The sequence below is a fragment of the Medicago sativa genome, chromosome 3 (genome assembly GCF_051527215.1).
Source record: "Medicago sativa cultivar Bolivia chromosome 3, Bolivia_mono, whole genome shotgun sequence".
Classification (NCBI taxonomy): Eukaryota; Viridiplantae; Streptophyta; class Magnoliopsida; order Fabales; family Fabaceae; genus Medicago; species Medicago sativa.
Genome location: NC_140751.1, coordinates 75,351,157 through 75,367,511, shown reverse-complemented (window position 1 = coordinate 75,367,511; position 16,355 = coordinate 75,351,157). Strand labels below are relative to the sequence as shown.

The 16,355-nt window shown below is 33.1% G+C and overlaps 3 protein-coding genes across 3 annotated transcripts; 1 reads left to right on the top strand and 2 right to left on the bottom strand.

Annotated features, from left to right (window-relative positions):
- Nucleotides 1–3,171: 3,171 nt before the first annotated feature.
- Nucleotides 3,172–10,122, bottom strand: LOC146940199 (nucleotide pyrophosphatase/phosphodiesterase-like). The gene is made up of 12 exons (XM_085753852.1): nt 9,863–10,122; nt 7,177–7,268; nt 6,033–6,102; nt 5,821–5,943; nt 5,608–5,700; nt 5,318–5,447; nt 5,090–5,171; nt 4,855–4,987; nt 4,546–4,751; nt 4,323–4,448; nt 3,662–3,971; nt 3,172–3,567 (listed from the first exon to the last, which is right to left on the bottom strand). Exons 1-12 carry the CDS (start codon nt 10,055–10,057, stop codon nt 3,262–3,264), a joined length of 1,866 nt encoding a protein of 621 aa, XP_085609978.1. The 5' UTR covers nt 10,058–10,122; the 3' UTR covers nt 3,172–3,261.
- A 2,300-nt stretch (nt 10,123–12,422) lies between these two features.
- On the top strand, nt 12,423–12,883 carry LOC146940198 (uncharacterized). Its single transcript, XM_085749857.1, has 2 exons — nt 12,423–12,464; nt 12,542–12,883. Exons 1-2 carry the CDS (start codon nt 12,423–12,425, stop codon nt 12,881–12,883), a joined length of 384 nt encoding a protein of 127 aa, XP_085605983.1.
- Nucleotides 12,884–13,496: 613 nt separating this feature from the next.
- LOC146940197 (uncharacterized) lies at nt 13,497–15,126 on the bottom strand. The gene is made up of 3 exons (XM_085749856.1): nt 14,719–15,126; nt 13,716–14,052; nt 13,497–13,621 (listed from the first exon to the last, which is right to left on the bottom strand). The coding sequence occupies exons 1-3, from the start codon at nt 15,124–15,126 to the stop codon at nt 13,497–13,499; spliced, it is 870 nt and encodes a 289-aa protein (XP_085605982.1).
- Nucleotides 15,127–16,355: the final 1,229 nt, after the last annotated feature.

The window sequence follows — 16,355 nt, the reverse complement described above, 5'->3', positions numbered from 1 at the left end:
CCATCTCCACCATTCAATTTTTTAAGTAATCGGAACTATAGGTGGTAAAAAATGTGAGAGCTGAGATTCTTAGGAGAAAAATTTCACATGAGAGGATTTCTTTCCCATGTAATGAATGATCATTTATTATCTAGTACTTAATAAATGTGTGTCAGTTTTACCCCTAGAATTTTTTTAACTAAAAAAATGTCATTTGTGGATAATATTAACATTTCATCAACTTGAAAAAAATTCTAGTGTTAATAAGATGTATATTTCAAAAATAGTAGTAAATGTATTTAGTAAAGTACAATTGAAACTTAAAGACAATTTTTTTTTCTCTTTGTAAAGATGATTTAAAGTTAGGGACAAAGTTGTAGTGATTAACTAAAGGGTCCTGCTAACAGGTGCCTCCGGGACACTAGTTAAGCATACCATAAAAGGGAATTATTACCATAAAAGGAAATTGTTTTTAACTTTATTATAAATTAATTACACAATTTTAATGCATTAACTACTATATAATTTCCTTTTTCATATCCTTAACCAGTGCCCCGGAGGCACCGGTTAGCATTTTCCTTAACTAAAATATAACTAAAGATAAGTTAGATAAGTTAGTAATTAGGGACAAAGTTAATACTAGTATTTTTATTTCTAAAGGTGTGTACGAAATCTTAAAATAAAAGAAAAGAAAGTGCGCACCAAATCCTTAAAATATCCAGGTAAGGGACGGGGGAGTATACCACTTTAGTCATGATGAATAATAACGTGAAGAACCACTTAATTAATAATTTATTGTGGCAATGCATCCAATGCTTGCTTAATTAACTTTTCAATGTACACGCATATGGTATTTTGTTGTTTAAAAATATAAAACGTTTAACTTGACAAGAAAGTAATATCATAATCCCAAAATAAGTGAAAGGTTGCTTCATTCTTATTTAAATAAATCTTTGTTTGTACTAGCTAACCAATACTAATTAAAAACTAATTAAAAAACGTGACACACTTTGCTCGTGGCAGTGCTGTTTTATTACATTTCTAGATTGTTTCCACACACCACAAACACATGTTTTTAAAATCGAAAATACGACTCCTATATGGTTTTTAATATGTATTTTTAAATGTATATCAAATTAGTTTCAAATAGGGGCTTTTTTGGTTACATCGTCTTGGAATAATACTTAGGCGACATTGTGGTTGATGACATTGGTGACATTATCAACCACAATGTTACAAAATAAAGTATCTTTATTGCTAGCTAATAGGTTTGGGCAGCTTTAAATAAGCATGTGGCAACGTAAATTAATGCAACTTGCATCGTGCACATTTAAACTATTAGTGTATTCGATCTTTATTATAAAAAGAGAAAATTTACTTTCTAAGTTCAATAAATAAATGATGTATTTAATTTTTGATATAGACTATATACTAAATTTTAAAATTGAACTTTCTCATATAATAGAGACTATAGTAGTATCACCTAATGCTGAAAAAAATTGCATTGTGCATGTTTCATAACCACTCTGGCAGAGTTTAAAATGTATTTTTTTAATGACGGATTGTAGGATCCGGATTTGGAAATCTTGAAGGAGAAATTTTAAAATTTAAACAATGTACCACGCACACAAACACTATTCTGTTAATGATAACATGTCCTTGTAAAGCTTTCTGTGATTTGGTTGTAGCATGATCAGATGATCTCACATAATTACTGTAGCATGTGCCCATACAATCTTAATGCGGGAAATCTGCACTGGTTCATTATCGCATGTGACATAGTTTCAAATGTTTTTTCTTTTCTTTCCGTAAACTAAATATCCCCTGCACGCAAGTAGTTACGGAGATTAAAATGGACGGTAAAATCTCTTAAATTTTTTTAATGTTGTTACATGTTTAAGACTATATTTAAATCTAAAATCTTGATTAAGTTAGAAGAGATTCACAACATCTCATATAAGTACTCTTAAATTTCAAATGTTTTTTTTTATTTACCAAGAGCAAGAGTTTCAAACGTTTTTAATAGCGTCTTCAAATAATATAATACACACACATACGAACGGGGCAAACCATCCTTGTAATATCACGAATTAATCTATGACATTAAATTTATATTCACAATCCGTGAGAACCAAATTTAAAGACTAAATTGAATGATTTAAAGGAACTAATATATATGGTTGAATCAATAAGTGCCCATTTGTTTAAGATTATAAGAAAACTAATTTTGATGATGTTTTACTTATGTTTGTGTGCAAAGCTTTTTTCAAGAATTATTTTTAACAAACACAAAATAGTTTTTTTTATTTAAAATAGTTTAAAATATGAGCATCCCCACTACAATATTAGGCATTATAAAAAAAGTTTATTTTAATCTTATTTACCAAAAGTATTTTATCATAGTATATGTTAAAATTGATATATCTTTCTATTATATACACTTAAGTATGTGTCATAAATAAAATGGATAGACTAACACGTTAGTGCTCGTCTTTCCGCTAGTTTATATAATGGAAATAGAGTGTGTTGATATACCGCGACTTCCCATCTATGACTAATTGGAAGGAATTAGAAAGGGAAAAAAACCTTTCAAGTGATCAATTCTACGGTGCATAAATGAACAAGTTTTGTATAATGCACACGTTAGTTTTTACTATAGATTTTTTTATTTTTAAATTAATAAATTCCACCATTGAATTAAATGAGATATGATATAATCCATTGATGCAATGATAAAAAAAGATATTTATGCATGGTAGATCATTTTGCTTGTTCACGACAGAGCTCTTTCAAGTATAAGTATGTGAACCGTGAAAGATAGTGTCTAAGAAGAAAAATAGTTCCTAGAATATGACGTGTAAGATTATCATCACTGTTCTAAGATTACCCTTGATTTGTAGTAGTAGTTTTTATTACAAAAAGTTTAGGCGAGGTTTACTTTTCAATTTTTATGTTCCTTTGATTTCTTGTATTCTTTTAGGCTGGCCTCTTCTTCTCTGCAGATTTACTTGTACCCTAATTTCCTTAGAATTCTTCCTTTGCTACTTAGAACACATTTGATTGGGTCACATAGAATTCTTGCTACCCTAATTTCCTTGTACATTATCAAAGTTCAAAACAGATTTGATTGCTTTCTTTGTTATGATGGTGATTTATATGTATAAATATCTAAATGCTCATGAGAATTGGAGATTGAACATAATAGCCTTCATTTATTTATTTATTTTGAAATACTTTATTTCATTTCAAGACTACATCAGTGAACTAATGTAGACACATAATTCAGAGTGCCAAGGTGGTTTTCTCACAACCATCATGCACACAGGCCAAGACATCTCTATAGTCCCTGGAAATGGTAAAAGAGTCGTAAACCTTTCCATCACTACTTTTCTTGTACTCAAACAAGAGATATGAGTGATTGAATGCTGTCAGTTTGACGAAGCCGTAGTCTCTGTCCCTGAAAATACTCCAAATAGGAGGTGCTGTTGTGAAGTCTGACAAGTGACTTCCCCCTCCGCCGACAACAACGTGAATTGTTCCATTCACAGTGCCAGAGTAGTGAGTTTTTTCATTGTTCACACATTGGTTCTGCATTATACACATTTGGATTATTAGAAATGCAAGAAAAAAAACTATAATAGTGCAACTTGGTTTAATTAGAATGTGACAATAGTATTTATACTTGATAAATAGGGCACACTCTTTCATAGTTATGGACATGACCATAAAATCCAATGTCTACTTTATATTTCTGCCAAAGTCCCTGCAAACTTTCCCTTCCCATGGGCTCTTGAAATGAACCCTCCTTGGCATACCAATCATTAGAGGAGTAACCGAGTGGGCGATGCGCTGCAAAGATTAACCATGGTTGTTGTTTTCTATCTACTGTTGCAAGGCAATGCTCGATGAATTTGTATTGTTCCGATCCTTCTCTCCAGTCATGTTCACTGTCTGCTATGCAGAAGCGAAACATGCCATAATCTGTTGCATACCTGCATATTTACAATTTTCATCATTCATTTGGACCAACTGATAATAAATTCAATTGAGAGATGAAAACCTGATATACTAAAGGCTAAATCCAAACATGTTATAGTATACATTTTTGTTTATAACCATGTTATAGGTACGGAGTATCCACCATCGTTTAAGAATGCTAGTCTCCGTCGTAAAATTTGTTTCGCACACAATATGAGTCCTCCCCCTCACAACTAGATTTTCTAAATATAAAAGATCTAGGAATTGAGCTAGTGGCCACTTGATTAAGGAATTTGAGTACCTTAGCACTCGGACCAACCATCTGTTGGTGGTTCATGGTTTGTATTTAGATTAATATAACTCACCAGAATTTGGCTTTGTTCTCAGCAGGGTAATAGTACATGGTTTCTGCAGGAACTCCACATTCTCCACCTGAATCTGGAGTGTCATAGAAGGATCCTGAGTTTGGCCAATCACGTTCATGATTTCCACTGCATTATGAAAAAATGTGACATCCTTTCAGTCTAAAACAATATGTAAAACTCAATTCAAATGTATATGGATTAAAATGATTGCAAGCAAGCGAACCTTGCTATCATATATGGAACTTTCGATGCAATTTGTTGCACTTGAGCTGTGAATTGATCCCACTGTGAGATGTATCCATTTGCATATGGCAGATCTCCTATGTGGAAAACAATGTCAAAGTTGTCTAGATCATTGATGAGCTGGTCAGTGGTGTTAAGTGAACCAGGTTGGTAATCGGCATATTCATTTGAACCATCACGCTCCGCCTGAAGCACACGCGAAGCAAAGTAAGCCTTCTTCCCATTATACTATTCATGCTTATAATTAGAGTTTCTAATTCAAAAGTTTGAAAAGTCTAATCAGTGCTACCTTTCCCATGTCACCAAATATGATAACACGCTGCAATGAGTTTTGTCCAGGATATGGAGATGCCTTGAATGAATACCTCTTACTCCATACATAAGAACCATCAGATAAGAAATGCCCTAACCTGTAGGTGTACCTGGGGGAAGAACAAGGAAAATTGCTAAGCTTTGTGAACTTTTGTCGAACTGGAAAGTTAAGCGAGAGAAAACTTGTGTCGTAACAATGACTGAATGCGTACCTCATATTTGGCCAAAGTTCTTTAAGGAAACTTGTGTGTATAAAACCAGGATCACGCCAACCAACGGTTCGCGCAGGTTCACCTACATATCAACAAAATGTCCTCATTATTTGTTTATATTTATTTTTAGAAAAAGAAAGAGTTACTATGCTATGCTACCTAATGAAGCATTGTTCCATTAAATCGTTAAAGTTTATTGTATAAACTTGACTATGTAATAATCCATACCACACAAGCTGTTACGATTGAATGTCAATGTTCCAGCAGCAGATTGTATCTGCTTTCCACCCTTTGGGCCCCATTCCACGAATGGTACAGCTTCACTTATGTCATATCCACTTGTCCAGGTAACTGTCATCTGTCATTGATGAACGAATTTCTTAACATTATTCTAAATGTTTAAGTTAGACAATTCATGCAGCAATTTCAATTACAAAAGTTTTAGATGATGAGAACCAATGTATGATTAGGAAATGTTAGGCTAGTAGTGTGTAATTAAATGTACTAGATAAACTTACTTCATTCCAAGACTTTCCATGAGCAAGGCGCGGATATACAGGTGCTTTAGGATTTGCAAATGCGATGAAGTTCGAAATTGCCACAAGTCTAGGCTGCAATACTCAATCATATGAATACTTGTTAACATAAAACATTATTGTTGGCATTGCAAATTTAGCAAGAAAAAGATTGAAGATATCATCAAAATAACAAGATCAGAATATATGACTTACATTGGATAATCCACCTGAAAATAGTGCAAAGGAGAAATCTGCACGCTGATTGATCAATTGGAACTTCAAAGTATTTTTTCCTGTCTTTTTATACTTTGGATTGGAGTGGTTGGCATACTTATACTGTTACAAACATTCAAATTATTGTTAAAAAACATGATATATGTTCATCAATTTCATATGCAATTTATATAGGATGGAGATGCATTTACCTTTATTGGGGCTGAGCATGTATATGGTATCTCCCCCTTGCCACCGGGGTTGGGTGTACATATTGATGAACTGTATTTGTGAAAATATTTTTTTTTGAGAGATGTATTTGTGAAAATATATTTTCTCTAGTTTATTCAAAAAAAAATTAATATTAAGGGTCTTGTTAACGAGTGTCCCTAGGGCATTCTTTAAGCATTCTAAAATAAGCAATTCTTCTTTAAACAAAGTCAAATATTTCAATTTCCAATGCATTAATTAAACACGTTTTCATAAATATTTACTATTTATGGTCCTTAAAAGGACACTGGAGTACTCGTTAACATTTCCCTAATATTAATGGTATTTTCTGAAAACCATATATTATCATCATCAATAACTCTTGCCCAGTCAAAGACTATCACTCATTTTTTTGCAAGAGTTTTTTTTTTTTTTTTTTTTTATTGATGACAGAAAGACCATAATTCATAATTCATATTAGTACCGATGCCCTTAAATATAAGCTCAATTTGAATGAAAAATATTGTCCCTAAATATAAATCAATTTTAAATTTCCAAATACATTTGTTTTTTCTTTGACAATAAAAACTGCTAATTAGTTTACTACCTCATAGTGTCATTGTTTAACTAAAAATTAGTTAATTTTTTTAATCATATAGTTGAATTAACCACAATTTTAAGTGTGAATTGAATTAACAATATATGCATCTGAATTAACTATATTTTTTAACGTGATTAATCTGGTGTGTCACACATGTAGATGAAATAATATTACATTATGTTAGCAATTGCACAGAACATTGACATTTCTTTCTATCTAATTTGTTAAATTGCATAGGCACTACACTTTGATTTAAATAGGAAAAGACAACGTGAGTATTGACATGGAAATCAATACAACTAAAAAATATTTAAAAACTAAAATAATATTCCATAAAGGGTTTTCTATTAGATAATCCCAAAATAGTTCTCAAAATATTTTTTTTCTTCATGATATGCATGATCTCATGGAAAAATGTGTTAAAAGAACAAGTTGTTAGAAGTTAGAACTTTTTATACATAGTATTTTTTTAAGGAATATATATAATATAACATAACTAGTATATACTAATTAGCAAAATCAATATTAATAGTGAGATATGTTACTTCAAGTTTGCAGGAGAAAAAACTCCAACCCAGTCTTCATTAGTTGGTTCTGGGGACTCCACTTCTACTGTCACCCATTCTGTATCCTCACCCTGCAACAATATAGGAGTACATCATAATTTGTCTAATTGTGGATCAGCAACAAACCAATTAAAGAGATTTCACCAAAGAGGGGTCTCTATGAATGAGTAAAATCAAGAAATACTTAATTTGTTTTGAATTTGTTTACAGATTAAATTCTATGATGGTAACACATTAACTAAATTATTATTTTTGGACAAAAACTAAATTTAGTTTATTTTACTAACATACTTTATTATCATTACCTAAAAATAAAAATATGCTAATTAATTCAACTATTAAAAGCAAAAATATTTCCTTAAAAAAAAAGCAAAAATATTAATACTAATAATTAAAAATAAAATAAATTCAATTCTCTACAAATTCAAATGTATTTCTTTTTGTATATAGATAAAAATTAATAAAAAATTATTCCCTTATTAAAATTACTTTTATTTTTGGATTTCCAAATAATATATTAAATGGAATCAATTTTCAAATATGTCATTTCGGTGGCCTCGAAATTTCTCATTCAACAACGTTAAAATTTTTGGGGTAGGATTTTTACTAATGTAATTCATGAGTTCGGGTTTCCTATATTTATCTACCTCTTATTTATTGTTCATTAATAAAATAGATAGACGCAAATGGAGTATTAGTGGTTTGATTTATTAAAATATAGGAAATGCTAACATGTGCTTAAGGGCATATATTAAGTATTTTAAAAGTGAAAATTATGTATTGGAAATTATGCAAATGTATTTCACAAAAGGTTGACAATTCATTTTTCTCATTAAATATTTTCTATTTGATGAATTCTTAACATGTGTCCTTACCGCACGTGTTAGCAGGACCCTTAAAATATATCTAACTAGTATTTCATTCGTAACTCATCATCTTTATTGGAAGACTTAATTCTCCAATTGTGCTTTTTGATTTCGCAAGTGTACACATGTTCGTTGGATAGTGTTTGCGGTGTGTGCCTTTGTTTCAGTTTTTCTCGACCACTTTTCTTGTAGTTGTACCGTCTATAATACCCGTTTGGGTTGATTGCTACATTTTGATGTGGTTTAACTTTTTTTTTTTGGTAGTGTTGATGTGGTTTGACTAAGTCAGCTATATGCCCCTGAAATGTTTTGTATTTCTCTTATTTTTCGTTTTAATCTATTTAGGGTGTCGCAAAGGTCCCTATCTACACTCCGATTGCCTAAAAAGAAAAAAGAAAAAACAATCTCCAATCGTGTGTAGAAATAATATTAAAATATCCGATTGAGGAAAATATATTATTCCATACAGATCAGCTTAATCAATTTAGCACTTTCTTTACCTTTCAATCGTTCTCCATATTACATCACTCATGAGCTCCATCTCTCATATTTGGAGTCTTTGTTGTACATGCATGACACATATAAATCTATATAGTTCAATCTAAAATCAATGTGATCGTTAATAATTAATTTCCTGATTGTATAATCTGAATTGCATGATCTCGGATTAATGGTCAAGATATATAAAATGAGCAATGCTATATCTCTAGAAAAAAAACATCAAGAATTCTTCAACAATAAAGAGCAACCAATCACAATGCACTATTTGCCACAATTCAAGGAGGTGTGACTGAAAAATAGGAAGCAGACAAATAAATCATGCAATTAAAACTTGTCACATGTGTCTTGAAAAATTCTTGATGCTATTTTTCTAGATAAATAACATTTTCCATATAAAACTATGTGTAACGCCATGTATTTTTTACTGCAGGAAATTGTCATCTCTCTTTCAGTTCACACACAATAATATCATGATTATGTCTTTTTCAGGAAGATCTCATAATTGTGACTCGTGATAGTGTCATTTTTGAACTACGTGGTAGTGCTAACTACCATACTTCTTTAGCAAATTTAAAAACTAGATGAGTGCCGTAAATATACATTTACAAATGTGATAATCCCTAAAAAAAAATATATATTGTTGAATGGAGATAGTGTCTTAAAATACACACACATACTCCCTCCGTTTGAAAATGAGTGTCGTTTTAGGCTTTGACACACAGATTAAGAAATAGAATGAAATAATCATTGGATATAACGCTTTTACTAAACTGCCTTTACTTTATAAGAAAAAGACAAAATTAAAGTTGCATTGTATATCTCAAAAATATGAAAACACGTCCTCTCAAAATGTAAAGCGACACTCATTTTGAAACAAATTTTTTTGGCTAAAGCGACACTCATTTTGAAACGGATGGAGTATATTATATATCTCAAATATGAAAACACTTCCTCTAAAAAAAATGAAAATACTTAAAAGATTTACCTGCTACCTGCAAACAATATGAAAATACTTCCTCTAAAAAAAAAATGAAAATACTTAAAAGATTTTATCCTAAAGAGTTTAAGTATTTTCATGCTAGCTAGAATTACGGTACTGGTATCTTTTTTCTCTGGTTCTCTTGGAGTAAAATACCAAGGTTGAAGTATTATTTAAATTTCATTAATTGATTTTCTCCAATCATTTAAAATTGTAATCTAAACATTTGTTGAGAAATGAAAATCGAATTATAAATAGGTTAAATCAATCAAACTGGAAGAAAATAATATGTTATAATATATTAAAATTTAGTTTATACCTTAGTGCCAAGCAAAAAGGGGGAAGCAGTAATGGAGGCAGAACTGTGGAGAGCAAGAATGGTCTTGTGAATGGCAATCTTGGACAATGGCTGCTCTCCAATTACATTCATATCACCCAAACCCATCCTCAAGTTTGTGAAGAAACACAATATTACCAAAATCAAGTTTATCTTGAAAAAACTAGAACCTTTCATTTTTTTAAATGAAAAATTATGAGCTAGCTAGATGAAATTATTTCACTCCTCTCAGAGAGGCTCTTGATTTTCATAACTACGGGAGGGAATTGTATATATAGAAAAACGTGGTAACAATAGGATTGATGACAATATAAGAAAATACGAATGAAGCCAATTAATAATTGTCCCTACTAACTTTTTTTGAGCAAATGCCCTACTCACGTTTTTTTTTTTTTACAAGATCCCCTACTTACTCTTCAAAAATTAATTATTAGTACAAATAATTGTAGGTTGGGTTAGAGTACCGACAAAGGTACCCCCTCCGGTTACATGTATTTATAAGCAAAACATATAAATATGTTTGATATATAATATAGGTCAAATACATTAGGTATCCAATAAACTCAAAAAGTAGTTTTTTGTTTATAAATGTGACCGGAGTGAGTGGTTGAATTATCATAACTATCATATGATTCCTCAACACTCTATTGCTTTATAAATATATATATATAGGGTTGCTAACTTACTCCCACCCAAAATCATGAATGAGTAAGTTAGCAAGCCTACTCCCATTTATTTTTTTACTAAAAATTTCATTGTGTTATTAACAAACACTATTTAATGAATGGACATTACCGTAATTTGCCTTGTAGTCCTTTTTTTGAACAATGTTTTTTAACGTGACAGCATGCCACCTCGTACAAACGTTGGTTTCTTTTTTTTGTTTTCTTTCTTAACAATAAAAATTTACTGAACAACACGCATCATTTATACGTAAGCTTCTCTCAAAAAAATTTTATATGTAAGCTCATAACTCATAAGTTCGTTGGAACTTGGAAGCAGATTGTAAAAATAATAAAAAAATCGTTGGAAGCACTAATTTGTGTATTCTTGTTTTTTTTTTTTTGGGAAAAATTAGTGTCTTCTTTGTTCGCATTTATTTATATATAAAAAAAATCAGGATAAAATAAATCGAACGGACCCACAAAATTGAGAAACACACGCAAATCTCAAAAGCGTTACTGAAATTTTTTGTTTAAAAACAAAATTACTCAATTATCCTTCACTTAAAACTATTTTAAAATAGCAATAAGTGGATATTTTGGTCAAAGGAAAGTAGAAGCGTTACTGATTTTTTTGTTTAAAAACAAAATTACTCAATTATCCTTCACTTAAAACTATTTTAAAATAGCAATAAGTGGATATTTTGGTCAAAGGTAAGTAGGAGTAGGCTTGCTAACTTACTCCTTCATGTTTTTGAGTGGGAGTAAGTTAGCAGCCCCCATATATATATATACACACACACATTAGGGAAAAAATCCTACATTCAACTCAAACTCGTTATAATTATAACTTCTTTTATTTTTAGTAGTAATTATAACTTAAATTATTATAGTGAACAATGAAGTTTTTTTTTAAGGATATTCAACAATGGAGTGTTCAGCAGTCAAAAGAAGAGCAATATAATTATAAAGTGTTCTAATCCTTCTGGGTTGTCTTCAAAGTGATTAAACATTACTTTACTGTAATGGGTTGAAGTATCACCATACCCTTGTTAAAACATTTAGCTTATAAAAAAAAATGTATTTACATGGAGTGTCTATCTAATTTAACATGTTTTTTTTTTATCTAATATTGTGATATGTTCTTGTCAGCGAGGGTATAATAATCTTTTTTTTTTTTTTTGAGTAAGCGAGGGTATAATAATAATATGCATAAATTCTGACATAAGTGAATGATTTGTCAAAAAATAAAAACATAAGCGAATTAAATTCCTCTCAAAAAAAGAAAGAGTGTTGGTTCAACAATGTAAATATTTTGTAAGATAAAATATTGATTTTTTTTTGGTAGTGAAGATAAAGTATTGATTAATATGACACGAAAAATATAAGGAAATGTTTAAAATTTTAAATTAAATTACCCATGTGTAGTTTTTCCTAATTAAGTATTACTACCTATTAGGTTTTTCTTTTTGGCTTGGAGACAAAGATTTTCCTTTTTTATGTTATTTTTGTTTTTTTCTTTTTATTGCACTTTACTTTTTTTTGTTGAGGTAATTGTACTTTTTTTTAGGTAATTGTACTTTACATGTACTAAAAAATAACTTCTACAAAAAAATCTGAAAAATTATTTATCATCAATAATTAAATTTAAAGCATGGAATTATTTATTTTTTATCTAATAGAAGAAGCATGAAATTATTAAAGAAATAAGTTGGCCTAAATATAGGCGATAGTCTGGTCCCTCACGCGTATAAGTATCAACATCCAGAATTCCGCGGAAACAGTAAGGAAAAGCTTCCAATCAACTACCAGTGCTGCTGTCCCGGAGCGATGGATTAAATGGAATAGCAGTAATTACAACTGCCACATCCTTAATGTAGATGGCAGCTGCCTTGGAGCACCAATTCAAGCTGGCTTTGGAGGTTTAATTCGCAATAGTGCAGGACTCTTTCTGAGGGGTTTTTCAGGTTTCATTCAAGATTCAACGTGCATTCTTCAGGCTGAACTCACAGCCATTCACAAAGGACTGCTCCTGGCAGTGAGCATGGGAATTGAGGAACTAGTCTGCTTCTCGGACTCACAGCTTGCTGTCAATCTAATCTTAGGGGAGGCATCCAAATTTCATGCCTATGCGGTTACAATTCAAAATATTAAGGAGATCATAGCTTCCCATGGATACACTATCCTTCACACTCTTAAAGAAGGAAATCATTGCGTAGACTTCCTAGCCAAGCTTGGAGCCTCATCTAATGAAGATTTATTGGTGCATCAGTCACCCCCTCATGGTCTCATCGACATGATCAAGAATGATGCTATGGGAGCTTGCTTCCTAAGAGCATAATTATGTTTCCCTGCTATCTGTTTTCTTCTGTTTTTGTTTTTTTTTAGCTTTGTTACCAAAAAAAAAATATAGGCGATAGTCACAATTTTTATACAAGAAAAAAATGAATAATTAAAATGAAGCAGTAAACTACTCTATGTTTTCCAAAAGATAAATTTTATAAATCTATAAACTTTACAATATATAAGATATTTACGTATTGGTTATTGGGCTGGATGTCGAGTTTTCAAAATAAAAATAAACAATGACAGAGCTTTTTTAAGGGAGAAAATGTACATGATCATATATCATAAAAAACGACAATTGTTAGTCCCTACAGATTATCCCGCAATCACTTTAAATCTTTATTGTTAAGTCAACATATATAACATTTTTTTGAACAAACAAAAATGGTGTATATATTAACAAGTAGTAGATAACCCCGCACAAGGCGTGCTAAAAGGGAATCCACTCAACAGTATTTACAAAGAGAAAGTGCTAGCCAAAACAGAGCAAAGCGAAGCACCCAAAGAAAAAACAATAACCTGACAAAATTACAGATGGACGCCCATACAAAGGAGCGGTTGTTTCCACCAGTCATGATAGCAATACATAAAAGCTGCCTGTTTTGACTTTAACCAGGAAAAGGATGTAAATTTGATCTTCTCAATGAGGATAGAAGGTGTCGAAGCCATGTTATTAAACACACGGTCATTCCGTTCCTTCCAAATAACCCATACAGAGGTAAACCAAATGATCCTGAAGAACATATGTGTAGAACTATGCAAACCAGGCAAATGAACAAAATGTGTATAATGATGAAAAATGTCGGCATGTGAAACAAAAGAGATACCCAGCCAAAGCCAAACCTGAGACCAAAGAGAACCGAGTACATCACAACCCAAAAATAAGTGATTAGCTGTCTCTGGACCCCCACAATCAAACACACACGCTGCTTCTTCCTGAGAGAGTACCCTACGCCGAACCAAATTATCCTTTGTTGGAAGACGATTGCGAAGAAGGCGCCACACGAACACGGAGACCTTAGATGGTATCTGCTGATGCCAAATGTCGACAACATGCGACCTATCTCGCCAATCGGTCGTGGTGGTAAGGAAGCGGTAGGCCCCCCGAACTGAGTATCCATGCACAGTATCTAACAGCCACTTCCAGGTGTCCTCTACATTTTCCTGAAAAACAAAGTTATGGAGTAACATAAAACACTCCCTCTCACTCTCCTCCTCCCATGCCAACAAACGCCTACGCCATAAACTCTCCCTCCCAGCACCGTCCTCTACAACCCTCCTCATCTTATCCACCAAACATTCCTTGTCTACAGACAAGTCAAAAAGACGGGGAAATTTTTATTTTAAAGGAATGTCCCCCACCCAAATGTCATGCCAGAAAAAAGTCTCCCTCCCATATCCAACCACCCTTCAAATATTATTGTCAAACCACCTGCCAACCCCCTCACCAACCCCCTCACGGATCCTACACAATGACCTCCACCAAGCCGAAGAATGGCGATCACCCTCTTTCAGCCGACCCCCCTCCTCTCCGTACCGGGCTTTTAAGACACGGTACCACAACCCGTCTTTATCAATCAACATTCTCCAACACCACTTACCCATTAATGATAAATTAAAAGCACCCAATCTCTTAACCCCCAACCCTCCATCCTCCTTAGGAGTACAAATTGACTCCCATTTTATCCAAGCAATTTTCCTAAAATCCTCACCACCCCCCCAAAAAAAAATTTTAAAAATAGATTCAATAGAAGAAATTATACCTGCAGGGGCTTTGAAAAAGGAAAGAAAGTAAACTGGCAGTGAGGACAGGACAGATTTCAGAAGTACCAAACGACCACCAAAGGAAAGAAACTTATGGTTCCACGACGACAAGCGCGAGACAATGCGATCAACAACAGGCTTCCAAAAAGAGATTTTTCTAGAATCACCTCCAATAGGCAGCCCCAAATAAGTAAAAGGAATGTCACCTTTGCGACATCTCATCAAAGAAGCAGCCTCCGATAGCCAAGAAGCGGTAATATTAACACCAGTCAACATACTTTTATGGAAATTCACTTTTAAACCTGAAAGCTCCTCAAATAAAAGCAGCACCGACCTCATAGTACACACATTCAACCAACTTTTCTCACCAATTATTAATGTATCATCCGCAAACTGTAAATGCGTCAACCGCACGTCGGCATTGGCTCCCACACCGTACCCAGTAAAGAGGTGTGCCCCTTCGACAGCCGTCATTAACACATTTAAACCCTCAACAGCTAACAAGAATAAAAAAGGCGATAAGGGATCACCCTGACGCAAACCCCGCTCAAGAGGAAACTCATCTGTCGGGCTACCATTCACTAACACACGCCTTTGCCGAGCCAACACATTCAGAAATCCACTTCCGCCACAGTTTTGGAAAGTTCATGTTTGCCATTACAGAGTCCAGGTAATTTAAATCCACTGAATCATAAGCTTTTTCAAAATCAACTTTAAACAAAAGGAGCTCTTTTTTCAATCGGGTCGCTTCATCAACTGCTTCATTTGCAATTAAAATACCATCCAGAATCTGTTTCCCTTTAACGAAAGCTGACTGAGACTCAGAAACCACACTACCTACCACCGACCGCAATCTATTTGCAAGGACCTTAGCAAGAATTTTATACAGACACCCGACCAAAGAAATAGGTCGAAAATCATTCAGCCTTTGCGGACTATTCACCTTCGGGATGAGAGCAATGAAAGTAGAATTGATACCCTTTGACAGCTTACCATTGCGGTGGAACTCAACCATAAACCTGAACAGATCATCTTTTAATAGGCTCCAAAATTCCTTGACAAAACCAAAGCTAACACCGTCAGGACCTGGGCTCTTATAACTGCCGCAGTCCCAGACCGCTTGTTTCACTTCCTCAATACAAAACGGCCTAGTTAACATCCCTACTTCCACAAAAGAAAGTTTACGAAAATTGAGGCCCTCAACACCTGGCCCCACAACACCCCTGGACTTAAAGTGATTTGAGAAATAATTGAAAACAGTTGCACGAATGTCATGAACCCCCTCAACGGTGCCACCGTCGACAGTCACCGAATGAATAGCATTATGACGCCTCCGATGGGACATGTAATTATGAAAATATTTGGAGTTTGCATCCCCCTCCGTCAACCACTTCATCCTCGAATTCTGCCAATTAATACTATTTTGCATACGAGCCAGAGAGTGTAACGAAACAGATAAATCATGAAGCTTGGTAACCTCCATTTCTTGGAGATCTGCGGTCTCTGCTTTTGCATCTAGCACATACATTTTAGCTTTGACCTCCTTCATCCTACCATCCAAATTCGGAACATGATTAGAATGCCACACCTTTAAACTTGACTTAATCATTTTCAACTTCTGCTGAAGCACAAAACCAGCCCACCCGTGACATTCAAACGTTGCCCATTTCTCGCGAACAAAGTCTACATAACCTGGAAGATCC